Genomic DNA, 27,869 nt, shown 5'->3' on the forward strand with positions numbered 1-27,869 from the left:
CCTACTCTGAGTTTTACACAAAAGTGCTTTATTTTGTTAGATGCTCTGTCTGCATGTTCTGATATGATCATGTTGGTTTCTCCTTTATTCTGTTAATATGATGGACTGCACTGACTGATTTTCAACCATGAAATGAATTTTGTATTCCTTGGATAAATCTCACTTGGTTGTGATGTATTATTTTATATGGTGCTTGATGTGTTTTGTTCTATCTGGTTAGGTATTTTCATACCTCTGTTCATGAGGAAAGTTGGTCTATAATTTACTTCTCCTGTTAGGTTTTTGCCAAGTTTTAGTTATCAGGGATATGTTGGTCTCATAACATGAGGGAAATGTTCCTTTTTCTTGTATTTTCTGAAAGAAACTATGCAAACTGGGCACAGTTTGACAGATTTCACCAGTGAAACCATCTGAGCCTGGACATTTCTTTGTGGGAAAGTTTTTGATAACAAACCCAATCCTTTGATACAGGACTATTTAGATTTCTACCCCACCTCTTGTTTTGGTAAGTTTTGCTTTTTTTTTTTTTTTTTTTTTTTTTTGCGGTACGCGGGCCTCTCACTGTTGTGGCCTCTCCCGTTGCAGAGCACAGGCTCCGGACGCGCAGGCTAAGCGGCCATGGCTCATGGGCCCAGCCGCTCCGCGGCATGTGGGATCTTCCTGGACTGGGGCACGAACCTGTGTCCCCTGCATCGGCAGGCAGACTCTCAACCACTGCGCCACCAGGGAAGCCGTGAGTTTTGCTTTTTTAAGGCACTTGTCCAGTCATCTGAGTTATCAGGTTAATAGTCACATACGAATCAGTTGTTCACATTCCATTTTTATCCTTCTGATACCTCTAGGATCTCTGGTGATTTCTCTCTTTTCATTGCTAATACTGGTAATATGGATCTCCTTTTGTTGTTTGTTTTTGCTAGATCAAGTACTGAAAATTAGTCAAAATTTATCATATAATTAAAAAAACAATAGATGTTAGTCATAAAATGATAAATTTTATAGAAAATTCAAAACATCTTTTTTATTATAAGACACTTAATAATGTTATAATAACCTTCACATAGTTATGATAAATAGTTAAAACCAAACAAACGAAACAAAAAAGCAAATAGGATTAGTTGACTGAAATACGAATTTTTTAGGAGGCTTATTACAGTACTGGCTTATTCCAATTTAGTGTAATTTAGAACAAGGGTCTGTCCTAACGTCTACCCATGTGGGTTTAGTGCCACATAAAGCTTGTCCTGTCAGAGTCGTATCTAGAACATTTTGGTCTGGACTCAGGGAGAGTGTTACCCAGGTTGGTGCATGTTGAAATTACAGTGCTGTATATTTAGTTCTATAATAGCCCCATTAGAAACTATTTTGTATCCAGGTATCCTCTTAGGCCAAAAGGTCTCTCTGGTCTACCAAGATACTTTCTAAGATGGCTTGTGCATGATGCTGATTCATGACAGCAACGGACTAAGTGCCTCTCCTGCAACCATTCTAAGTGCTGGGATATAGTGGTTACGGAAAGATAACATCCTTGCTGTTGTTAACTTACATTCTAATGGGCCAGAGGTAACAAACAAGTGAACAAATAAATAAGAGAATTTCAGATGGGGGAAAGGGCATTCTAGGTGGAGGTAAGACCAAAGTCTGGCAGAAACAGGGGTGCTTTCTTAGAGAAACCAAAAAAGGTAAAGCTTTTATACATAAGTGGTAAAAGAAGCAGGAAGACACATTCAAATACAAATTCTGAATGTCTAAAAAACTACCAACAAATTGACTGACTTTATACTGATCCATACTTTCAATTTCAGGCTGAAAATGAAGAAAGTACATAGGGTCAATCTAACTTATTTTTGCTTCCAGGATGGATCATACTATTAAATTCTGGAGTAAGAACACTGTTCCAAAATCAAGAAGGATAAATTCTACTGAAGGCCTTTATATTTAATAATAACTCTAGCAGGTGTATTTAGCATGATAAAATTATAACCTGACTGCATTAAGAGCAGTCCTTCCTACCAGTATGGAAACAATGTGAAACCAGAGGACCACCTAAGGAGAAATTTATACTAGTAAACAGACTTGTCAGTCTATCTATTTATTGTTTAAAGAAGTTGCACTGAAACCCTGGCACTCATCCCAATAAGCAGATGTACTACCCATCAAGGTAAAAATTAAATGGACTTACTATTACTGGCTTTGATCATTGCTGGCACTGTGTGTTATTATCTGACAGAGAATGGCTTATACGCTTAGTTGCTATTTTACTTGTTCTTGGGAGAAAGAAGTAAGCGATACACTTACCGACACAGTTTGTAGATCTGGATATTAATAAGACAGGAATGTACCACAAAACACAAAAGTAATAAACTAAGGCAATTTGTATTTTAGGACATCTTTACAAGACTTTATATTAATACATTTCTTCATTACTTTTGCATTTGCTGTTCAAATCACGTTGTTATATCTATGTTTTGGGTATTAAAGTAACTCTCATTACTTTTCTAGCAACAAATAAAATGCACAGGGGAAACATTTAGATAAGCTGAAAAAAAGAACAAACCCACAAAACCCTGCCTTTTAAATATGCTTTTCTGATCTGAAAAGAACTGTTTGGTGCTTTCAATAAACTTTCAGGGCTTCCCTGGTGGCGCAGTGGTTGAGAGTCCGCCTGCTGATGCAGGGGACGCGGGTTCGTGCCCTGGTCCGGGAAGGTCTCACATGTCCCGGAGCGGCTGGGCCCGTGAGCCATGGCGGCTGAGCCTGCGCATCCAGAGCCTGTGCTCCGCAACAGGAGAGGCCACAACAGTGAGAGGCCTGCGTACCACAAAAACAAAAAACTTTCAAATAGAAGATGCTACAAACTTAGGTGTCCTAACACAAGGACCATGGAAATGAAATAATTATTTAAATAATTAATGTAAGCATAGTTTTTTCTCCTCTATGCTGTTATTTTACTTTTTATTTAAAAAAAATTTATTTATTTATTTTTGGCTGTGTTGGGTCTGCATTGCTGTGCACAGGCTTTCTCTAGTTGCGGCGAGCGGGGGCTACTCTTCATTGCAGTGTGCAGCCTTTCTCAGCCCGGTCCTCCTCTGAATTCTCCCACATGCGAGGCAGGGTAACACTGAAGAAAGAGCGAGCTCCAGAGCTGGACAGACTTAGAATCAAACCATGCGCTGCATAACAGTTTCCTCATCTGTAAGGCGGTGACGTCTCTTGTTGTGGAGCACAGCCTCTAGGTGTGCAGGCCCAGTAGTTGTGGCTCGCGGGCTCTAGAGTGCAGGCTTAGTAGTTGTGACGCATGGGCTTAGTTGCTCTGCAGCATGTGGGAACTTCCCAGACCAGGGATCGAACCCGTGTCCCCTGCATTGGCAGGCGGATTCTCAACCACTGCGCCACCGGAAGTCCCCTATGCTGTTATTTTAAATCGACAAACTGCATCATGCTCATGGGTTATCAAGTTTAGTGTTTTATTCCTAAGATCAGCACAAAGAACCCTTTATAGGCTTAGAAGGTTGAGCTTTATAAACTTAAACTTAAAAAAAAAATCAGTGATGTATCCTAACATTCTTTTTCTTGTTTCCTTAATTCATGGATTGGTCATCTAAGAATTTCCCAAACATTTAAGGAAAAAACTGTAGTATTTAGAAAGTGTTCTGTAAATTCAGAGTGTTCAACTATTACGTTAAAACAAGTACTTGAAAAGCTTTTGAGGCAGGTTTGCTCAACAGGTGCAGGAGCAGAGGCTGCCCACACAGAAAGGAGACTGCTGGGTGGCCCTGAGTCTCCCCGAGAAGAGGACTGAAGAAGGAAAGGGGACGAGGACGTTCAGTGTCGGTCGGGGCCACCACGTGACCGCGCTGCAGAGCACCTGAGCCTTGGTGCTGCATGTGTGACAGTGAGGTCACCAGGGGCCCCACTGTGTCCACTTCATGACGCTACCTCAGCTTTCCCGTTCTGGGGGGGCGGACAGTGGGGACAGCGCTTCTAAAACCTGGCCTCCTCTTGTGACTCCCAGGAAGGAACAGAGCAGAAAGTTCACCCAGGGCTGAGGGGTTACGGTTTGCGTGAACTTACACCCTTACCTAGCCCAGCCTTTCATGATTCTTAACCTCTACTTGAATAATAACGACCATCTCAAGCACATCCTTCTCCCGGACCTGAGGCAGCCTGAGATGCTGGAATGTGAGGGGCTCTGTGACTTATGACACTGGTATTTCAGGTCCTACTTGTGCAGACAGACACATTTTCACCCTCAAGCTAACCTCAAACCAGTTTCCTTCCTTAATCATCAGACATCCCAGAAGAGCAATTTTTCTCTGCTGCCACCAACTCTGCATTTCCCATTCACGTCTTCTGTTCCGCAGCCTCGGTCCCCAGTGACCTGCAAGTTTAAGGGGCTCCCCGCGGCCCCTGTGGCACCTGAGGACGCCTCAAGGAGATGGATGCTGTGTGCTCTGCCCCGAGCCCACCGCCCGCACTCTGCCGTGCTTCTCCTTCTCTACCTGCTCCTTCTTTCAGCCCCTGGCTTCTCACCCTCAGCTTGGTCCCTTAAGCGAACCTGTTCTCTAGACTCTGGCTTACCCACCTCACTCTACATTCTCCGCTCTGAGGTCACACACGCTCAGGACTTAACGGTCACCTCTTCCAGGACGCTTCCTAGTCCCAGCCCCACTCGGGGTCTGCAGACAGCTGCCTGCATGGATGTCCTACGAGTTTAGCAGGCTCACATTCCCAAGCTCAGAGTTAAGGCCTTTCTCAGCCCGGTCCTCCTCTGAATTCTCCCACATGCGAGGCAGGGTAACACTGAGGAAAGAGCGAGCTCCAGAGCTGGACAGACCTAGAATCAAACCATGCGCTGCACAACAGTTTCCTCATCTGTAAGGTGGGGACACTACTACTGATTTTGTAGGCTGCTGTAAAGATCTAATAATATAGCACAGACGTCATAACCGATCCTCCAGAGAATGAGTCCTCTGTGCCCTTTGATCAGTTAGCACTATCATGACTCCTGGTCAGGCTGGCCGGAAAAAGCAGTGACCACCGTTGATTTCTTCCTCATGCTGGAGGCTGGGCCCCACAGAGCCTGCACGCAGCACCTCTTGCGGGATTTCCCACTTCTCACTCCCAGCTGAAAACTGGACGATGACAACAGCCTATGGGCCTCCTGGCCTCCAGGCTCTCCACTTCCGGTTGGTCTTTCACACTGCGGCCAGAGATGAATCTGGAACACTGACGAGCCGGCTGGTCTCCCCGACAGAGTGTGCAATTCACATCCTACGTGTCTGTGCACATTTCAGCTGCACAGCTTCAACCACAGTTTCAGACAGCAGCCTATAGGTATTATTTCCCCAAGGGAACACTAACGACGGTCACTTAATCACTGTTTGTGCCAAACACAGCAATGTTATTTCTGCTTTCCTTCACCTGAATGGAACTGATTTCAAAGATAAATTTATGACGACTATCTAGTATTTCCCTTCTTTCGTGCTTTTCGAGTATTTTTAACCCAAGGTCCTGAGTAAGAGCTATGTATGATATCTGGAAATTCTTGGTTCTTTCCATTTTGTCTGTTTACAAGTACCTTCAACTTCTTGGTGGAATTCCAGGCTGCTTTCATAAAGCAGTTGGTAACTGGTTAACAGTGATAAACTTTACCCACGCTGCTTCTTTGGAAACAAACAGATTTGGTAATTTGTTCACAATGGCCTAATGAAACACATTTTTGTTTTCAAATCCATATCTCTTACATATGACATATTTGAATAAATGAAACATTCAAAAGATTCTTTAAGCAGTTAAATGGTACGGTTTTCTCTATAGATTTTCTATTACATTAAAAAATTTATTATTATTTATTTTATTTATTTATTTTTGACTGCACTGGGTCTTCGTTGCTGTGTGCAGGCTTTCTCTAGTTGCGGCGAGCGGGGGCTGCTCTTTGTTGCGGTGCGCCGTCTTCTCGTTGCGGTGGCTTCTCTTGTTGTAGAGCACGGGCTCTAGGAGCCGGGCTTCAGTAGTTGTGGCTCACGGGCTCTAGAGTGCCAGCTTAGTAGTTGTGGCACATGGGCTTAGTTGCTCCGCGGCATGTGGGATCTTCCAGGACCAGGGCTCGAACCTGTGTCCCCTGCATTGGCAGGCGGATTCTTAAACCACTGCGCCACCAGGGAAGCCCCTCTATTACTTTTAACTTCTCCCACTTTGAGAAAATGAATTCCACAAGATCACGACCTGTTTCTCTGAACAGTACAGTGAAACCTCACGTATCTAGAGAAACACTTCAGGCAACTCCAATCCTTGGGAATCCTCCAGCTTTCTTACCTAAGCTGAAAACCCAGAAGTAAGAAAAACCTTCTCAGCATTTGAGACAACTGTCATAAAGAGCATGTAATAAGATATACTAAAAAGTTTCTAAAAATCTATAGCCTTGTATGTTCTAAAGCAGTGCTGACCAACAGTAATACAATGGAGCCACACAGTGATTTCAATTTTTTAGTAGGGCATTGAACAGAGCAAAAAGACAAATCTGTGTCACGGTGCTTAGCACGCATTAACTACTTAGACCAACACTGACGGATTAATGAGCACTCACATAAATGACTAACTCATGACTTTTAAAAAAAGCCTTTGAGATATGAAACAAATGGAACTCTCTTACATTGCTGGTGGGGATGCAAAATGGAACACAGATTTCGGAAAACAAACTGGCAACTTCTTACTTTATACTTAGCATATGACCCAGAAACTCCACCCCCACATATTTAGTCAAAGAAAACATATGTTCACCCAAGACCTGTGTATGAATATTCACAGCAGCTTTATTTATAACAGCCCCAACCTGAAAACAACCAAAATGTTCATCAAGTGACTAGATAAACAGATCACATCCACACAATACTACTACTCAGCAATAAAAAGGAGCAAACTACTGACAAATGCAACACACAGATGAATCTGAGTCAAACAAAGAGTACATATCAATACTTTCTGATTCCATTTATACGAAACTCCAGGAAAGGAACACATCTATGCTGGAAGAAAGCAGACCACTGGCTGGTCTCCTGGGGCCAGGAGACGGGAGGAACTGAGTGTAAGGATACAGGAGGACTTTGTGGAGTGTGGAAATGTTTTAGATCTTGACTGGGCTGGTGGTGACATGAGCAAGTGGACTCTTTGAACAGGTACATCTGATTGTATATAAAGGATCCCTCATATCCCTTTGATAAGGATCCATCCACAGGCTTTGCAAATTTAATTACTAAAATATTTGGTTTTATATGTAGGAAACTATCTCAAAGATTAGAAACAAACAATATAGCAAAAAAGGTCTTCAGTAGGGAATACATTTATAAATCAGTGGGATCCTGCAAAAATTAGGTTTATAAATATTTAACATCTTTAGAAGTTATCTGGAAGAGGGTGTATAGTATATAAATCTAAGCATAAAGTAAATGACAAGAACACATATGTGAGTGGGCAGTAAAGCAGCAGGTGAAATTCTCAGTGTTGCAGCTTGAAGTGTAGCAGAAACCATTTACTGCGGCCAGTGTCGGTAGTTGTTCAATTATTCTAAAAAGTTTGTTAGGTGGCGCAGTGGCTAAGAATCCACCAGCCAATGCAGGGGACACGGGTTCGAGTCCTGGTACGGGAAGATCCCACGTGCCGTGGAGCAACTAAGCCTGTGTGCCACAACTACTGAGCCTGTGCTCTAGAGCCCACGAGCCACTACTGAGCCCACGTGCCACAACTACTAAGCCCGTGCGCCTAGAGCCTGTGCTCTGCAACAAGAGAAGCCACTGCAATGACAAGTATGCGCGCCGCAATGAAGAGGAGCCCCCGCTCGCCGCAACTAGAGAAAGCCTGCGTGCAGCAACGAAGACCCAACGCAGCCAAAAAAAAAAAAAAAAAAAGTCTGTTAATCTGGGGAGTCATTTGAAAAAATAGATACCTACATAACAAACATTTAAATTAACTTAAAGAAGTAACATCCATTTTAGAACCAAAGCCTTTTTTCTTTGGAGTGAAGCCACTGATTGAAATTACTTGTTATTTTTCTTGCCTAAGTATTTTATTTATTTATTTTTTGGCGGTGCATGGGCCTCTCACTGCTGTGGCCTCTCCCGTTGCGGAGCACAGGCTCCGGATGCGCAGGCTCAGCAGCCATGGCTCACGGGGCATGTGGGATCTTCCTGGACCGGGGCACGAACCCGTGTCCCCTGCATTGGCAGGCGGACTCTCAACCGCTGCGCCACCAGGGAAGCCCTTATAAAAGATAATTTATCATCTGTAGTTTCCAGTTTCATTTTTGTTAAAGTGCAGCAAAAAATATAAAGAAACAGGTGAAATTAATATCTCAAAATTATGACTTTATCATGTACTCAATACAAGAATCAAGATATTTTACATTCCTTTCTGTTTTCTTCAAACTCCAGTGCATATTTTACATTACAAGACACTCAGATAATGTATTTCATTGGAAATATGGGCACACGTCGTTTTATTGTGCTCTGCAGATTTTGTGTTTTTTACAAACTGAAGGTTTGTGGTAGCCCTGCATTGTCAGATGATGGTTGGCATTTGTTAGCAATAAAATATTTTTAAATTAAGGCACAGACATTGTTTTTTAAAGATATAATGCTATTCCACACTGAACAGACTACAGGAGAGTAAAAACGTAACTTTTATCTGCCCTGAGAAAGTGAAACATCTGTGTGGCTTGCTTTATTGTGGTGGTCTGGAACCAAACCCACAATTTCTCCAAGGTGTACCTGTACTTGATCCATATTTAGATTTTGTAAAATTTAGAAAAGTAAATAAAAAGTAAATAAAAATTAACAAGTAGATCCACATACTCAAGTTGTTTCAAATATACTTGAAAATCTGCCAATACCTGAAGTGAATGTCAGTTTTTAAATTTAATTAAAATTCGGAAACTCAAGTTTCTTAGTCACAAGTTATATTTAACAGCCACATGTGGCTACTGGCTACTTGACCGAACAGTCCAAGTACGACTCGTTTTAAATATAATTTCAACAAGCTTGTGGTCTGTCTTCCCAGTACACTGGGGACTGGGAGAAAGACACAGAGGACAGAACTGACTTATCTTCTCCATAAAGCGCTGCTCTAGATGGGGAACAGTAAGCTCTGCCTGGCATACTCCCCGCTATTTACATGCACTGACGTACTTTTAACAGTACCATCGACTTCCTTGGAACGGAGTAAAATGTACTGCTGGCGTGTTACAGAGTTATGTCTTGGGAAATATCATTTAAACATATTTCACCTTTTCAATTATGAGCCTTCACAAATTCCTAGAGAATCTGAACCGATTTATACCTTTTGTGGCTTTTTCATTTTCCCTCCCTATTCTTCCTGAAGGCTTAAGGTTTTATTTTCCTTATTCTTTTTTTGGTGGGGGTGTATCAATAATTTTTAACCATCTATAAAGCGCTTTCTGTTGTATTATCATTTGCTGAAATCATAAAAATAAAACTCTAAAACATTGCAGATGCTTAAGTTCATTTCTCCTTTTGGAATCTCATGCTCTTCTGTAACTGTTTCCTCAAGGCTGTATTATAGAAAATTTAATATTTTTGAATGTATAAATGATTTCTTGACATTTCATATGTAAGCAGTAAATATAATTTTCATTTTAATGGACATGTAAAATTATCACACAAACATCCAGGTGTTTTATAATAAACCAAAAATAACTAGAATCTACTTACTTTAAAAAATTCCTTTTTCTCAACCATCTCATCACCATCTGCATCCAACATTTGAAATGCAACATGAAACCCAGTATGGGGTTCTGCAAGTGAAAAACGAATAATTATGTAAATGCTGGTGGAATGCAAGTTACCTGAAAATCTATAGGTCTTCAAACTTGAAATAAGCAACCAGAAACAACACGAGTAAGTGCCTAAAGTAGAGGAAAAACAACCTCTTCTCAGGATAACAATTTTCAAAGGCTGATATGTTTCCATGGTGTGCTGTTCTGCTATTAAGTGTTCTGCCCTTCAAAGCAAAATTCATTTCAGAACGTATTTCTTCCGCTCTACTAGGGGCTTTCCTATATTCTTACAGTATGTTCTCTATTTTCACATTGATTACTACTCTTTATTTCCCTTTCCCAAGAGTAGGGTTTTGTAAAAATTATTTTGAAATAATCTTAGGCTTACAGAAATACTGCAAAGCTGGTACGGTGCGTTCCCACAGGCCCCCCACCCAGCCTTCTCTCATGGCAGCATCTTGCGTAACCATAGTACCTTTACGAAAACTAAGAAATTAGCACCTTTAACTAAACTACAGACTTCATTTGGATTCCATGGTTTTTCTATTCTAGGGTCAAACGCAACGAAGCCTGTTGCGTTTAATTGCTATGTCTCCTTATCTCCTCAGAGCTGTGAAAGTTTCTCAGTCTTTCCTCGATTCTCATGACCCGGACAGTTTGCAGAGAGTTACTGGTCAGGAATTTTGCAGAATGTCACGTGAGGGATTTTTAATATTCCTAAGTGAAGGCTGCGTCTGACTCTTCAGTTCAATAAGCCTTCAATTAAGGAGACAAAGTTGTGGGGAGCCTGAGTGCAGGGGAGGTGGTAATCACCCAACAGAATCATCCTGTAGGTACAGAACGCAAGGCACCAATAACATTTTTCACGATAAAGATATAAATACCGAACTTCCAACACCCTGTCTGGTAAGACGAGAGAATTCCACATGATCGATGAGAAAAACTGTGGAATACTTACTAGTGAGGATTGTAAGTAAGAAAAGATATTCGGTATATGAAACCAGCCCTGAAAGAGATAAAGACATCAGAAAGCAAGTTTTAGATGGTTTAGAAGTAATCATATACATACTATATGGAACCTTCACCTAATTAAAAACACACACATTGTTACTTTAAATTACCTCTCTGGTATAGCGGAAAATTTTCATAAGAGAGTTAAGTATAGTACTAATACTTCAAAAAAAAGGAGACTTTTATTAGGTCACTATTCTAGAAAGGAAGGGGAATGGTCATTGGTCAGCAAGTACAAGTGTCCACTAGAGGTTTTATCTGCATGGCATTTTGTGTAATTTCACCTCAAATTTTACTATTCATAACATCTCAAGTGAAGCAAACTTATAAATTCAGTAGAGTGACAGAGATTTGGATATACCAAAGGTCAAACCATGTTATTTAAAACGAAGGAATTAAATTTCTGTAGCAGTGACTTGATTTTAATCTATAGGTTCTCCCTGGTCTTTCTTCCCCTCAGTTTCAACTTAATTGTTGAAGAAGCCTGGTCATTTGTCCGGTAAAGTTTAAGTGTAGAAGATATGCTAACTGCATCTTTTTGGTGTCATTTCACATGTTCCTCTAACGTCTATAGTTTCTACAAACTGGTACTTACTTAGATCCAGAGCTGTACTCAGATTCAAGTTTAGTTTTCGTCAAGAATTCTTTTTTTTTGGCCGCACCGTGCGGCATGCGGGATCTTAGTTCTCCAACCAGGGATCAAACCTGTGCCCCCTGCATTGAGAGCGCAGAGTCTTAACCACTGGACCACCTGGGAAGTCCCAAGAATTCTTAATAGATGGTGCTGCATACTTCCACCAGGAGGTCAAAATGTAAATGTTTACAGAAAATGCTAAATACCACTGAGAGATACTGATAGTGAGTTCCAGGACTTAAAAAAAGGTGAAGTCTTCCAGAGTTTAGATGACCGAAGATGTCTCAGAGGAAGTAGTTCTAAAAATGGTCTTTGTTCCTTTTTATGGTTGAGTAACTATACTCCAATAAAAATTAATAAAAAAAATGGTCTTTGAATTATAGGTGAAAACTGCAATGAAGCAGGGGTGGTATAAGTGGGAAAGCCATATGTATAGGAGAGATGAAGCTGCATATGAACACTGAAAAGCGAGTATTTGTCTGCAAGGATGTTCCTGTGGAAGAGTCAGTGGGAAGCACAGCTACCTGGTGGCTCAGAGATGAAGAAGGAAGCCTGGCAGAGGGTGACGGCAGCAGATCTGCACCATCCTGCTGTGAAGGAGGACCAGCCCCTATGGGCCCCTGGTCAGATACAGCAGAGACACACGGTCGAAAGCAGTGCAGAGCAAATGAGGCAGGTAAGGGTTTGACACCCAGGTAATTCAGTGCTTCAGCTAACAGGCAACTTCAAGTATGTATTTAAATGCTCTTAATGACTTAACAGTTTTTTACATCAGCAATTTTTCTGTCATTTTCATCTTGGAGCAGTTGTGCTTCCCTTTAATAAAAAGCCTAGAGTAAGTCTTCAGGTATTTTTTCCTAGAAATATTCAGTGTTTATATGAAGGGAGAATAAATTAAATGTGTTTTGTCATATCTCATACCTGAGAGAAATGCTCTAACGTTAGTTGAAGGATCAAAGTATTTCATATCTTGGCAGCCTCAAAAAAGTGAACAGTTTTTTTCTAATTTTCAAAGGAATACAGAAATGTGAAAAAATGGCCAAACTGCTGGACTGAACTGGGCTTGGTGCCAAAAGGAGACCTCACTTTTCTTTTCTCGAGACATAGGTACATGTCCTGTGCACAGGGGAACTTCTTGAAAAAGAAAATTCTTTGAAATACTGACTTAAATAAAATGCTTGAATAAACACAGTTGAGACAGTGTAAAAACAGCTCCCTACACTCTCAAGATAGATTATAGACAATACAGCTCTCCAACAGCATTCTAGGCACCTGCCTCTGAAAATGCTTTTAAAGGAAACTGACACTTCGGAATACTTATAGGAGAAACAGTTTAATACATATTTGTTGCACTGAATTGTAAAATAAATGCCGTTAAATGTCAATGTTTCAAAACTGCATGTCAAATAAGAAAGTATTTTAAATAATTTATATTAAAAAAAAATTCTTTTTGGCTACACCGCACGGCATGCAGAACTTCCCTGACCAGGGACTGAACCCCCTGCAGTGGAAGTGTGGAATCTTAACCACTGGAGCACCAGAAAAGTCCCTATATTTAAAAATTTATTAAAGAATCCTTAAGGGTCACTAGAAGAGATGATTAAATTCTGTTAGTTACTATGCTTCTCTAGAAATATTTTAAATTTGGAACCGTTGAAAAATATGACTTGCTACTAAATGCAATTTTGAGAACTCTGTTCTCCAAAGAGAAATTACTACATGTATCATAAGAACACATTTATATCTTACAATATATGTTATAATTTATATTCAGTATATCCTTGAGGATGGTATTATGTTGAGAATTCTGCTCAGTTTCAAAAAATACATAATAATTATAACTTATAATTTACTTTTCTTTATAATGCATGGAGGTGGATTATTTTATTTCAAGACTATACTACCCTTTTGTTAGTTATGATGTAATATACATTTTGATAGTTCTTTTAGGTGGTAATATAGAATATTTTAAATTGTTCCAAATGTAGCTAAATTTTACATTCTTTTTTTTCAAATGACTTCATTAATATCAACAAAGGAGTATATCTGGAAAAAAGTGTATCTTGAATCTTTCCTACAAAATATTCAGTGTTTTTTCTTTAAGCTGGAATGTACATTTCAACTCACGTATTTCAGAGAAAAACTAAAAAAATAAGTCTTGTTAAGTCCTTCCTCAACATTTTTTCTTGTCCTGTAAGTTCTCTAGAGGTGGGAGAAGAGAGGATGAATTCAATAAATATTTAGAAGGCAAAATTAGAAAGATCTGTGTTTGGCTGCATATGAAGGATGGAGGGGCAAAGAGAAAGGGTTCAAAGCTATTTCCGGGTTTCAATGAGCTGGGTGAAAAGTACCACCACCCAGTAAGACACAAACAAAGCCTTGGGTTGAGGGCAGCTGGCGTCTGGAGAAGCGGCAGCGCTTGGGGAGGCCGCAGTGGCTCTTACTTGGCCTTTTCACTCACTCTTCTTCTGATCCCTCACCACCACGTGGCTCTGTTCTCCAGCATTTCCCTGTCAGTGGCTTAATTTCCTTGTCACCAGTAAGTTCTACCATCAAGTCCCGATTTCCTTACCAGTCCTAATTAGTGACGGCTGTTTTTAATACACCCCCGTGTGAACGGCAGGAAGTTAGGTTGAATTCTCCTCCTGCCGCTGCCCAGCGCACATTTTCATTCATCCTCTCTGACTCTGAAGTGGACGCTACCATGGTCTCTCTCTCCCTGCAGTCACTTCTTTCTTCTAGTTTCCCTTAAAGCCTCTCTTTCCTCTATTTCTCCTACTAATATCCTTATAGATTCGCCTAAAGGGGGAAAAAAAAATCAACTTTCTGCTTTGGACTTACATCTTCTGTTTATTTTTCGAACAGTCCGTCACTAAGGGCTTTCTCCCCCGTCATCCAGAAATACTGACTTTTTATTCTTTAAGAAATCTGTGTGATGCTCCTGTTCATTTTGAGAATATAAGTAGTCCTCCAGTTATATAAAGAACAGGGAACGAGAACTATCGAGTGAGAAAAGTGTGTGAGTAGGCTAATGGATCTGTCTCCTATGGTTAGAAAGCGGTACGTACAGATGGAGAGACAGAGCTGGAGATACAGACGTATATGTGTCTGTTACTGAGAGTTAAAGACAGTAAATAGAAGTTACTAACCACCTTTCTCAGCACCCTCTGTATTTCCTATGGTATGGAAGCAGCACAGCTGGTAACGACACAGATTCACAACCCTCCTTCCCAAGACCAGACCGTGACTGCGGACATGGCCCGGGCCCAGCAGAACCTCTAACTGAGCAGCTCCAGGGACAACCCCAACCCCGCCCCCCAGCCTGTCTGAAGCGCTACAACTGTAACTAACACAGTTCTGGAAGCTGCACTAACTGCCTACTTCCCCTCAGGTCGAACTGCTGTATTCAGGGCTCCACGAACCCGGAGCCCGGAAGCCTGGCCACTCCACGCTGTCATCTCCGAGCCGAGAACACGACGGTCTGCTCGCTGCTCTGAAACCTCCACTCCCGCGTCGTATAGGAGGCCTCAAAAACATTGCCCTTCACTTGCCAGGGAGCCTCCCACTTCCTTCAGTTTGTTAAATCTTGCTTTTAAACCTCGGTGTCTCCTGTGAGAACAGAGTGTCTGCCGGCTTTTCAGGGCTGACAAGTGGCTTTGTGCTCTGCCTCTGTCCACCGCGCCGCCCAGCGCGTGGCCCCTGCAGTCACTGCGGAACCTCCCGCCGTCTCCTCTTCTGCGCCCTCCGCAGGCGCCTCGGCCCCCTCTGCCCAGACGAGAGGGGTTTCTCTCATCTGACTTGTCGCCTTCTTACAGCTCCCCCACGGCAACCCGCCGTTCTCAGGACAAGGCCCACGCTCCTGGACACTCCCTCCCACGCTGCCTACGTGCGGTTGAGGCTCTGCGCACCTCTCTAGCTTAGGTCCAACCGCCCTCAGCGGCCACACCCCACTTTCCAAACGGCCTCTGTCTTCTTTGTTGACACACCTGCAGCTGGTCTGCACTTCATCCTTCCGGAACCAACCAACCTCCATGCCTCTGCTTCTCCCCGGACGCTCTGCGACGCTCTCCCGAATGGCCTTCCTCAGTAAACACCTTTAACTGGTCGCCGTGTGCTGAGCCCTGCCGCACCTGCAAGCGGTTCTCCGCTCGGGACGCCGGCACCCTTGCAGACGGCTCAAGTGGTGACTCCTCTCCCCACTGCCACGCTCATCCCAGACCTTTGCTCTTCCAACCTCTTGCAGAAACCTGTTACTCCGAGGCTGATGCTGTCGAGCTGACCAGCTCCGACTTTCTTCCTGCTCACCTACCTAGCTCCCTCTCTTCAGCCTTCCGTCGCCGGAGGCCTGAGCGCCTGGTCCATCGTCCAGCACACAGGACCACACTCTACTCTCAGACCTGGGGTCACCTCTGTCACTTTCACGCTGCCACTTACTCTGCTCCAGCCGGCCGATTCCACGACCGCACCCGAGGCCGAGCTCACCTGCAGCGGCTTCTGCTCCGAACCGGAGCGCAGACCCCGGCTCTGCGCGCACGGTGGGCCCCGCTCCTGGGTTCCCAGCTCACCTGCTCCCACCCTCACTGGCCACTCTCTCCTGAATTCCCACTTTCTTTCCATCGCTCTTCCCATCTTACTTTTTTCTCTCCAAGGCTTGTTACTTAAAGACTCTCGTGTTTTTAAGTAAAACTGCTGCGCTCGACACCGTTAACCCCCTAGCCCACGACTTTTCTTCCCTGCGTTTGCCTAGTAACACCCTAACCGCATGCTTCTGTGTACTTCCCGGCCTGCCCGCGGCCGGGGGAGAACCAGCTGGTGGCCACTTCAAACCTCCTACTTTCTCCACACCCTCCACTTTACGAAGGAATCAGGGCCACCCTCCAAACCCGCCTCAACTTCTCAGCCCTGCTCTGCAAACATGTGCGGTAAACACCTGCACATCACCCCTCCCCACGTGATACAACGCAAAGCTCCCCGCTGAGGGGCGCGCCCTCCACCGAGCTCTGCACACCCCCCGCCCCCTCACACCCAGACGTGTGCTCAAAGCCCTTCGTGCAACACAGACCGCCAGGACAGGCCTCCAGCTCACACCCGCCCCACCCCGCACCACCGTCCTCCACGCTCTGCAATCTGCCCCCAGAACCCGTCCCAGCACCGCCCCTGCCCTTGCTGATGTGAGGGAGCACCTCCCCACCGCCAGTCCTAACCACGTTCTGACCCCCTTCCTTCACGGGCCCTGCACACTGATGCTCCCTCCCTCCCAGGCTCCCGAGACTCCCTCTCCCCCACTGATGCCTCTGCCTCCTCTCCTGCACGGCACCTCCTCCTCCTCTGCTCCCGTGAATGCTGGTGTCCTCTGCGCTATCTCTGAGGCTTTGTCTTCTTACTTTAGAATAATCACTTTACTTACTTATTTATCTGGCTGTACCCCTCGGCATGCAGAACTTCCCTGCCCAGGGATCAAACCCGCACCCCCTGCAGTGGAAGCACAGAGTCTTAACCACTGGAGTGCCAGGGAAGTCCTTTCTCTTCTTCTTCTTCTTTTTTTTTTAAAAATATTTATTTATTTGGCTGCGTCAGGTCTTAGTTGCGGCACTCGGGATCTTTTGTTGCAGCGTGCAGGCTCTTAGTTGCGGTGCGTGGGCTTAGCTGCCCTGCAGCATATGGAATCTTAGTTCCACAACCAGGCATCGAACCCGAGTCCCTTGCATTGGAAGGCGGATTCTTAACCACTGGACCACCAGGGATGTCCCAAATCCTTTCTCTTCTCTTTTTTTTCTTTTATAAATAAATAAATAAATTTATGTATGTATGTATTTATTTATGGCTGCATTGGGTCTTCGTTGCTACGCGTGGGCTTTCTCTAGTTGTGGCGAGCGGGGGCTACTCTTTGTTGTGGTGTGCAGGCTTCTCACTGTGGTGGCTTCTTTTGTTGCAGAGCACGGGCTCTAGGTGCACGGGTTGCAGCACGCAGGCTCAGTAGTTGTGGCACACGGGCTTAGTTGCTCCGCAGCATGTGGGATCTTAGTTCCCGGACCAATTGAACCCGCGCCCCCTGCACTGGCAGGTGGATTCCAAATCATTGCACCACCAAGGAAGCCCATCTCTCCTTATTCTTTTTTTTCTCTTTTTATTTTCTCCCTTTTTTCTTTTTTTTCTTCTTTTTTTTCTCTCCTTATTCTTGATGCTCTGCCTCACCCTTCTCTCCAAGCTTACTGAAATCAAAGTTTAAATAATTTTTCTGTGATTGCTCAAAGAGTTTAAGAAAAAGTTGCTTCAAATGTAATGAGTATTTTATTATGATTTAAAAACATCTATTAAATAACACACTGTTATAACATTCTCTCTGCAGATTCTCTAATGTATGTTCTTCAATATGCAGCTGCAAACCTCATAACTTAATTCCTTAATAATACTTTGGTTAAATAAAACACAAGTAAAACAAATAAAAATTACCTTTATCGCCAAGGTCTCTAAAAAAAGTTGATCCACAACCAGCTCCTTTGATTCCTGCCAGTACGTCCTCAATATCCTTTGAATAAACATATTAAAATCTTTCAATTTAACTTACAATAGTTGATTTTCTATCTTAAAAAAAAAGAAAAAGAAAAAAGGCCTTCACCTCCATTGCTTACCTTATTTGTCAGCCTCTTGACTAAAGTTTTACCTGTAGCAAAGAAGAAATATTATTTAGTACCCATATACCTTGGGAAAATTCAACTTCCATTAAGAAGAAAATCACTTAAAAGACAAAACAAATAACTAAATATTTATAAAAAATAGAAGTCTGGCAATTTCAGCTAATATCTTTAAACAGAAGCTATGAGTCAGAGAATTCTAAGTGTAAACACAAACACTAGTTCTTTGTAAGACCTATGTTCACTTTCACTCACTCCCTTCCAGAAATATGGAACCTTCTAACCATCTCTCACTCATCGTAGCTGTCTAAGAGAAATAAGTTTGTGCCAAACATTCTTTCTTTCTTTACATGATTATTAAAATCTGTCTCCTTTTGCTTTCATTGACTAAAAAAATACACATTCATCTTTCAGAAAGCTACCTTTTTAACCCTGAAAAGTTCTTAAGGTCACAGCTCTGCAGTCAGATCTAAAGGCTGGTCAGGGGCTTCCCTGGTGGCGCAGTGGTTAAGAATCCGCCTGCCAATGCAAGGGACACGGGTTCAAGCCCTGGTATGGGAAGATCCCACATGCCATGGAGCAACTAGGCCCGCGAACCACAATTACTGAGCCTGCGCTCTAGAGCCTGCGAGCCACAACTACTCAGCTCGTGTGCCACAATTACTGAAGCCCGGGCGCCTAGACGCCATGCTCCCCAACAAGAGAAGCCCGCTCGCCGCAACTAGAGAAAGCCCGCGCGCAGCAACAAAGACCCAATGCAGCCAAAAATAAATAAATAAAATAAACAAATAAATAAATAAAATAAAAGTAAAGGCTGGCCAAGATGGCTGTTCATTCTAAAGTGATGTTACTTTTAACAGTTTCCTACTGGATAACAGATTAAAATTCTTTCAGGCTTTCTGCCATCGTCTTTAGGCTGACCTCATTTTCCTCTTATCCACTGTAGCTCTAAAGCAATCACCTTGCTTCTTTTGTTGAGACTTTTTCTGAAGACAGCCTCAAGCCATTTACACATCTAGAACACTGAAAAATATTTTGTTAATTTTATTTCTTACGTAAGCCATATGCATCACAAACTTCCCTTCTTGCTCTCAAAATTATCCATGAAGTTTGTTCAGTGCAATTACATGGTGTGTGAAAATTCAGGTGACAGGTTGAAAAAAAAGAATACTTTTTAGATGTGGCTTTTTGCAGTTTGGGATGCCTAAATTTGGATTATAAATCTGCTGGGGACAAATTCTATTATTTACTGTTAATAAATTATCAAGATTTTACTTTTGCTTTAATAATTAAAACATTAATTGTGAACATGACCATATAATTTTTAGAAACATCTATGACCATGTTTGTAAGCTTAGGAGTTACTGTTTTGGAAAAATTGTCTGTCACTGATAAACTATTAAGTGTTACCCAATGACAAATAACTCGATTCTAATGTTAGGTGCTATTATAACATGAGATCATCAAATAGATAGAAGTTACCAGGTTATTTCATGTTGACTACAAGTTCTGCCGGATACCTGTATATGTATTTGATTATCAAAAATGGAGAATCCATGTACTAAATGAACTTGTCTTGAAAAATTTTTTTTTCAAAATGGAATATTAGAAAATGATAAAGAAATTACCTTTGCTGATAAAAAGTCTGGGGTACCTCTGTTACAGAAAATTCATTTTTAGGTTTAAAAAAAAAAAGACAAGGCAGAGCTCCTAGGAGAACACCTTGTCTTTCTTACTTCCTTTCTCCTAAGTCAATAAACATTTCTCTGAGTAACAGAGGAGACTGTGGTGTTTCCAACCCAGAACCCTCTGCTGGGGTTTCTTAGTGCCTCTCACCCAGGCTGCCTGGTTTTAGACCACTCGTTTATGGGCTCCCCAAGGAGAGAGACCAAGTACCAGATTTAAGAGGGGTGCGGTCTCGTCGGCTACACGAGGGGCATGACCTTTGTCCATCTGACAACAGTAACAACACAAAGACACATTAAATATACTTAAATATATGTATTCATTTTTGCCAGTCCTCTCCCCCCTACTTTTTAAAAAATTGAGGTAGAGTTGATGTCCAATATTAGTCTCAGACATAAAACATAGTGATTAATAATTTTGATAGGTTATACTCCATTTATAGTTATTGTAAGATATTGGTCATATTCCCTGTGCTGTAGCAGGGGTCCCCAAACCCCGGGCTGCAGACCAGCATCGGCCCCGCGGCCTGTGAGGAACCAGGCCACACGGCAGGATGTGAGTGGCGGGTGGGGGTGTGAAGCTTCATCTGCACCCCCATCGCTCGCATCACCGCCTGAACCATCCCCGCCCGCCCCCCCCCGTCCCGGTCCGCGGAAAAACTGTCTTCCACGAAACCGGTCCCTGGTGCCAAAAGGGCTGGGGACCGCTGCTATAGAGTATATTCTTGTAGCTTATTTTACACAGAGTAGTTTATATCTCTTAATCCCCTATCCCTATATTGCCCCTCTTCTTCTTCTCTTTCCCCACTGGTTTTCTCTGTATCTGTGAGTCTGTCTCTTTTTTGTTACATTCATTTGTTGTACTGTTTAGATTCCACATATATGTGATAACATAGTGTTTGCCTTTCTCTGTCTGACTTGCTTCACTTAGCATAATGCCCTCTGGGTCCATCTATATTGCTGCAAATGGCAAAAATTCATTCTCTTTTATGGCTGAGTACTATTCCACTGTATGTATACACCACATCATCTTTATCCATTCATCTATTGATGGACACCTGGGTTGCTTCCGTATCTTGGCAATTGTAAATAGTGCTGCTATGAACATCTGGATGCATGTATCTTTTCAAATGTTTTCTTTGGATACATACCGAGGAGTGGAATTGCTGGATCATATGGTAGTTCTATTTTTATTTTTTTGAGGAACCTCTATACGGTCTTCCACAGTGTCTGCATCAATTTTCATTCCCACCAACAGTGTAGGACGGTTCCCTTTTCTCCATCTCCTCGCCAACATTTGTTATTTGTGTTCTTTTTGAGGACGGCCACTCTGACTGGTGTGAGGTGATACCTCATTGTAGTTTTGGTTTGCATTTCTCTGGTGATTAGCAATGTTAAGCATCTTTTCATGTGCTTGTTGGCCATCTGTATGTCTTCTCTGGAAAAATGTCTATTCAGGTCTCCTGCCCATCTTTTAATTGTGTCTTTTGTTTTCTTGAGATTGAGTTGAATGAGCTGTTTATGTATTTTGGATATTAACCCCTAATCAGCCACATTATTTGTAAATATTTTCACACACATAAGAAACGCATTCTTATTGTTTTCACAGCTATTTCATATACATTTATGCTGTCATATAAAAATAACAGAATGGGAAAAACTTAACAGCAAAAAAGGCAGATCTAGAGTTGAGGATGCCTTGCTTCACTGTGCTAGTATGAAAGGATGGAAAATACATTGCAGCTTTTCTCGGTAGGGGAAGGGATAAATCTTCAACACTATGATGGAATTTTGGCTCAAGAAGTAGAGTGTTTTAAAAGGTCTCCACCTACTCTGGAGATTCCACCACGTGGTTTTCACTGTTTACAGAGGATTTCTGAAGTTAAAAACCAGGAACAAGCACATCTTGTTACAGGCAAACAGCCATTTTAATACTTAAAGTAAGTAAAACTGCAACAATACATATTAAGTGTTGTTATAGGTCAAATAAATCTTTGCCTGTAGCCAAAATAAAGTTATTTGATAACCGTAACTATAAAAACATTGCTAATAGTATCTAATTCAACTTCATTTTGCTAGAGATAAGTGGACTTTTGACACATAAAAATTACACAGTAGAGACATTTACATCATTTCACATCTTGCATAAATACATGGAACAACTTAGCATCAATATTAGAATTGGTATAAGAGCTGATTACACACTTGCTTGAATTCAGTCTCAGCTATGATGGAAATCAAGGCAGAAAATAGCACATTAGCAAAGTGACTGAGCTCCCGAATATCGCTAATAAAAGTGATAACTGGAGGAAAAAAAGGAAGGCAAATTTCAGTGGTGCTATTTTCTTTCAACAAAGCATATGGCTTGTTTATTTTGCTGGAATATTTAAATAGTGAGAGCCAGAGATGACCTCTGGTTGGCATTTCTTCCAGAGGAAGACAAATGTCATGCCCTAAAATGCCTAAAACTGGCCTCCTTGCGAACTTTGATAAGTCGCTTCTTGAAATACATATATATCTTTTTTTTTTTTTTTTCGGTACGCGGGCCTCTCACTGCTGTGGCCTCTCCCGTTGCGGAGCACAGGCTCCAGACGCGCAGGCTCAGCGGCCATGGTTCACGGGCCCAGCCGCTCCGCGGCATGTGGGTCTTCCCGGACCGGGGCACGAACCCGTGTCCCCTGAATTGGCAGGCGGACTCTCAACCACTGCGCCACCAGGGAAGCCCACATTTACATCATTTTTGAATGGAAAACGAGAAATGTGACTTTCTTTTTTGCAACCTTAAGCACTGTGAAATAATTAATAACATTATACATAACAAATAATTTAATTACAGCTTGAAAACTGATATAAAGGGGGAAATAGAAAGCTAAGAAACTAAACAATGGGGAGCGGGGAAGGTGAGGAAAAGCTTCTCCAAATGAGAGCTGCTTAAGTTAAGACCTGACAGATTAGCAGGAATTAGCCCAGAAAAGTGGGGCTGAAAGCGTTCCGGGACTAGCAGGTGAATCGGGCCTGAGATGGAAGGGCTGGAACCCTCTGCCAACACAGCAGGCCCTGCGGTGCCCCCCCACCCCCGCCATGAGGTGGAAGAGCGCCATGGTTGTGACGGGGGTGTTACTATCTCACGACCTCTACTTTCTCTTTGAGCGGCGATCAGGTCCTTTGCTGGAGTGTGTAGGACAAAGTGTAAGGCCACGACACAGTGGAGATGCTGGTGTACAGAAATACAACTGATTTTCATACAGAGGTGCTGTGTCCTATGACCTTGACAACTCCCTTACTAGTTTAGTAGTCTTATTATTTGTGGATACTTTGAGATTTTCTACATAATCATGTCTCTGAACAAAGACAATTTCCCTTTCCCTTTTAAATCTGTAGGTCTCATTTCTTTTCCTTGCCTTTTTGCACTGGTCGCTACTTCCGGTAGCATGGTGAATACAAGCCGTGAGAGTGGACAGCCTTGCCTACTCCCTGACCTCAGAGGCAAAGCATCTAATCTTTTACCATTAAGAACGATACTAGCAACTGGCTGTAGGCCCACATGGCCTTTTAGGACCTAGCCTTCGAAGTGCCACACTGTCACATCCATGCATCTCTAGAAGTGGAAGTCGCAAAGGTCACGGAGAGGGGATACAGGTCCCACCTCTTGATGGGGGCTGACAAAGTTCTGGAAGAGCATGTGGGACCAGAAATACCGTTGCAGCCATTTTTGGAAATACAACCTGCTGCAGCATCTTAACAGATTTATCCCCTCAGAGGCAATATTCTTCTCCCTTTTGTTGTTTGCTTAAGGAAATGTATCCATTTTTCTCACACCCTTTGTGAAGTCATGATTCCTCCAGCTCTCTGATGAAACTACCACATTAGATAGTCTATTACCCCAACTCTACACTAGATTGTGAATTCCATTAATATCTGTTTTATTTACCACTACATCCCCAAGGCCTAACACAGTGCCTCTTATATGAGGTGTAGCCAATAAAATTTTTAATAAAGGTGTGGATTATAACTCATCATTTCATTATATAATAACTGTTGATATATTTACTTATTAAGCTGTTTAATAAATACTTGTGCCAGGCACTGTGCCAGTCCGGGAACACGGTCGAACGAGAGACCGTGACGGGGCCGTTCACCAGCAGAGGGACGGCGGGCGGGGAGGCGCAGGGCACCCACAGCACGTTTACGGTTGCTGACCTGAGATGCCTCTGGTCAGATGAGAGGTCTGGTCTGGAGACACACACGTGAAAAAGTCAGTGTTCAGGCACAGCTAAGTCACTGATGGGGGCAAGGTCCTCGAGGAAGAAGGCAAGGAGGAGAGAGGACGACTTGAAGATGGAAGCTTAAGAAGAACTCGTAAGGGGGGCATCAGTTTTGTCCCCAAGACTAGACTGGAGACTCTCTGAGGGTGCGTGTCACATTTATTGTTTACATCCTCCAGGATTTTCATTTTGGTGTGAAATTAAACACCAGACTGATCTGATCTGGGCTGCTCTGTGTGTCAGGTTCCCCATGTCCCCATACACCATGGAAACCAGCTGTCCTTATGAGGGATTAAAGTTGTTCCTCGTGCCACAGCCTCCACTTGATAAAGACGCCACAGGATGAAGCTGGGACCGGAGCTCAGCGCTTCAGTGTGGACCGCGAGCTTGGCACTGGGGAATAAACCTTCCAGGCTAATGCTTCTTGATGCCACATTCCAAAACCGTACAAACTGTTGATAAATGACCTTTGAAATACATACAGTGAACAGTTCTTCCAGTTTCTTATGACAACAATCACAAAAATAAGCCAGAAGTCATATGTATATGAATGTTAGAAAACAGAATCCAAGTTTTAATTTTTTTCTCAGGATGCTGAATGAAAAGTTGAATCATTTTAGAATTAAACGTCTTAATTTTTACTTTTTATTTGTTGTATACAAGCCCCGTAAAGTAGGCTTACATTGGATGTAATTCCAAAGAATCTCATATTTAGAATGATTTTTTTTTTTTTTTTTTGCGGTACGCGGGCCTCTCACTGTTGTGGCCTCTCCCGTTGCGGAGCACAGGCTCCGGACGCGCAGGCTCAGCGGCCATGGCTCACGGGCCCAGCCGCTCTGCGGCATGTGGGATCTTCCCGGACCGGGGCACGAACCCGCGTCCCCTGCATCGGCAGGTGGACTCTCAACCACTGCGCCACCAGGGAAGCCCCTCACCCCTTCTTTTTAATGATTCCTTTTTATATCATTCAGAGAACAACAATAAGTAAGCTGATTAAAAGCATAAGAATATAAGGGTAGAGGGAAACTGACCCTCCTGAATATCCTTCCAAGGAGGAGAAATCTGTCTTTAAGAAATAAAAGCATGGCCCGTGGGCTTTAAACCTGTTCTTCTCACACAGGAAAATGCATCCTCCCCAGTCAGGGTGCGGGGTCATGAGCTAGGTAGGGGACAGACAAACTATTTGCCACCCTGCAGTCTGACGACTATGGACGTGCTCACCACGCCCCATCTTAGGTACGTGTGTGCATGTGTGTGTTTACAAGAAGACCGGGAGAGGAGAAAGTATTTACGTGTGGAGATGGGTCAGCACTCAGATGCTGCCAGGGCAGTGTGCTCACGGCCCACTCTTACCCACATACTGATTGGATGGGAAGGAGACTGCTTAGTGAGTCCTTGGAAGCCTAAGCAGCTAATTTTTTTGGCAAATGAATTTATCAGCAATCTGTGCTTTTAAAACTCCTGAGATGGCTCCTACAAATCAGTTCACTTTTCTGTAAGAATTGACCTAGACGAATATGTTTCGGTTTAGACCCACAATGAGTTCTCTGATATTGGAAATGCATATAAAGAGTCATGTTTGGGCTTCCCTGGTGGCGCAGTGGTTGAGAGTCCGCCTGCCGATGCAGGGGACACGGGTTCGTGCCCTGGTCCGGGAAGATCCCACATGCCGTGGAGCAGCTGGGCCCGTGAGCCATGGCCGCTGAGCCTGCGCGTCCGGAGCCTGTGCTCCACAACGGGAGAGGCCACAACAGTGAGAGGCCCGCGTACTGCAAAAAAAAAAAAAAAAAAAAAAAAAGTCATGTTTTTATTATTTTAGCGTCTCCATTTATTTTTTGCAAAGTATAATAATTTTATTTATTTATTTATTTACTGTATTCATTTTTTTTCACACACACACACTGTATTTTATTTTTACAAGAGATAAATAAACTGACACCAAGCATTGTAAATGGATGGCCACAACAAAAGCAACAATGACTGCAATTACCAAACACGAAACACACTCACACTGTGTCATAATAGTGACATTCAGTCCAGGAATCCTCCCCTGTAACAGCTCCTTTACTCTGCAGTGAAAATTGATTTGTATATTTTTTTGCCTCTGGGTCCTTGTGGGATTTTTTTTTTTTATTCAAACAGAAAGTCACAAAAATTATAATCATCCTCATCAGTCCACTCAGTCCCATGTAATTAATTTTTTTTCATCTTGGTCTTTTGTTAGCACTGTTATGAATTCATCAGTTTTCCATTAGTTCTGAAAATGCTTCTTCATTCAGTTCAGCAGTATGGTCAGTTACCAGAAACCTATACTTGTCAGAGTCATTTCCATGAAAATAATTTTAAAATTAATATTTTCAACTGGGAACAAGGATCGGTATTTTTACATGTTTTTATAGCTTTATTGCGATATACTTCATATATCACAAAATCCGTCCACTGAAACTGTATAGTTCAATGGTTTTTAGTATATTCAGAGTGGTACAACCATCACCACCACCTACTTTCAGAACATTTTCACTACCCGCCAAAAGAACGGAAAGCCCATTAGCAGCCACTCCTCTTCCCCTACTTGTGGGCAACCACGAATCTACTTTGTCTCTAGGGGTGCCTATGATGGATACTTCATATAAATGGAATCACACTACCTTTTAGCTGCTCCCACTTACTCTCCCCAACTTGTAAATGCTGGGTCATCCCAGAGCTCATTCCTTCCACCCACCTTTCCCATCTAAACTCACTTTTGCAACCTCATGAAGTCTCAGCTCTCATGAATCCACTGAAGAGTCTTCAACCTACATTTCAGTTCCGTTCTCTCTCCTACTTGTACATCTAACTGCTCACTCAACACTTCCTCTTGGACGCCTGATAGAAACTCCTGTGAATGAATGAATACCTAATATGTGCCGAGCACTACTCTGGGTATTTTGTTTATGTCACTGAGCACAAGGGACACACATTCCTGTCACGGAGCAGACGCTCTAGGGGGAGAAACAGACAATAAACAGTAAACTTCAAAAGTAAGGAAATTGTAAATACATATTATAGTAAACATTAGGGTGTGACAAGTGCTATGGAAAATAACTGAACAAGGCAAGAGGGATTAAAAGGGCAGCAGCGTGGAATAAGATGGGGCTGAGATGTGAGCACAGCACTGTGCTCGTAACAAAAGCCTCTGGAAAGAGGGGCAGGCATTTATCTTGTGGCTCTTGGGGAGCTGGACAGTCTCGTCACTGCTGTTTGCGCTGGCGAGTCAGCAGTCGGTCTGTCCTGCATTTTCCACCGCAGTGCCTGCAAATGAGGTAAAAGAACCCTGACGCATCCTTCACTGACTTCTGTGCATCCTGCCTTGCTTTGGTCAGCTGGATAAAAATGCAGCTCCGTCTGACTAAAATGGAAATAACGTGTCCTTAACAAAAGTTACTAAGGTAGAAAGATACAGTATAAATGCTCTCTCTATGCTGTTACAACAGCATTAGTTCTAAGGTAGAGCTGTACACATTTCATAGTAACAGAACATTACATTTAAGCATGCAGGCCATTAAGGCAAGAAGGAAAATTATGCTTGACCACAACATTTTCTAATATAAGATAATCTTTCTAATAATATAAAGCCTCATTATGGTACCCTTAAACACATTTTCAGCAAACTTTTAATTCTGAAGATGCTAAAATTAATTCAATAAAATTGCAGTGTAGAAGGAATACAATAAACATCATATTCTACTAAAATGAGCTGCATGCTAAAATTACTGTGAGAAAAAGTCATAAGAAATTTGACTTTTAATAACATTTCTCCAAGTAAAATTTAAGTGCTTTCCTCATGACAACGACATATTGTTGCTGTCTTAC

The 27,869-nt window shown here is 42.6% G+C and overlaps 1 protein-coding gene across 1 annotated transcript in view; it reads right to left on the reverse strand.

The window, feature by feature from the left end:
• MICU2 (mitochondrial calcium uptake 2) overlaps positions 1 to 27,869 on the reverse strand; it is an 84,169-nt gene that overhangs the window by 18,466 nt on the left and 37,834 nt on the right. The window contains exons 3-6 of the mRNA XM_059995619.1: positions 18,065 to 18,096; positions 17,886 to 17,961; positions 10,746 to 10,793; positions 9,723 to 9,805 (exon numbers count right to left, since the gene is read on the reverse strand). Of these exons, the coding sequence (XP_059851602.1) occupies positions 9,723 to 9,805; positions 10,746 to 10,793; positions 17,886 to 17,961; positions 18,065 to 18,096 (239 nt within the window). The remainder of the gene's footprint in view (positions 1 to 9,722; positions 9,806 to 10,745; positions 10,794 to 17,885; positions 17,962 to 18,064; positions 18,097 to 27,869) is intronic.

Source organism: Delphinus delphis, chromosome 18 (genome assembly GCF_949987515.2).
Source record: "Delphinus delphis chromosome 18, mDelDel1.2, whole genome shotgun sequence".
Taxonomy (NCBI): domain Eukaryota; kingdom Metazoa; phylum Chordata; class Mammalia; order Artiodactyla; family Delphinidae; genus Delphinus; species Delphinus delphis.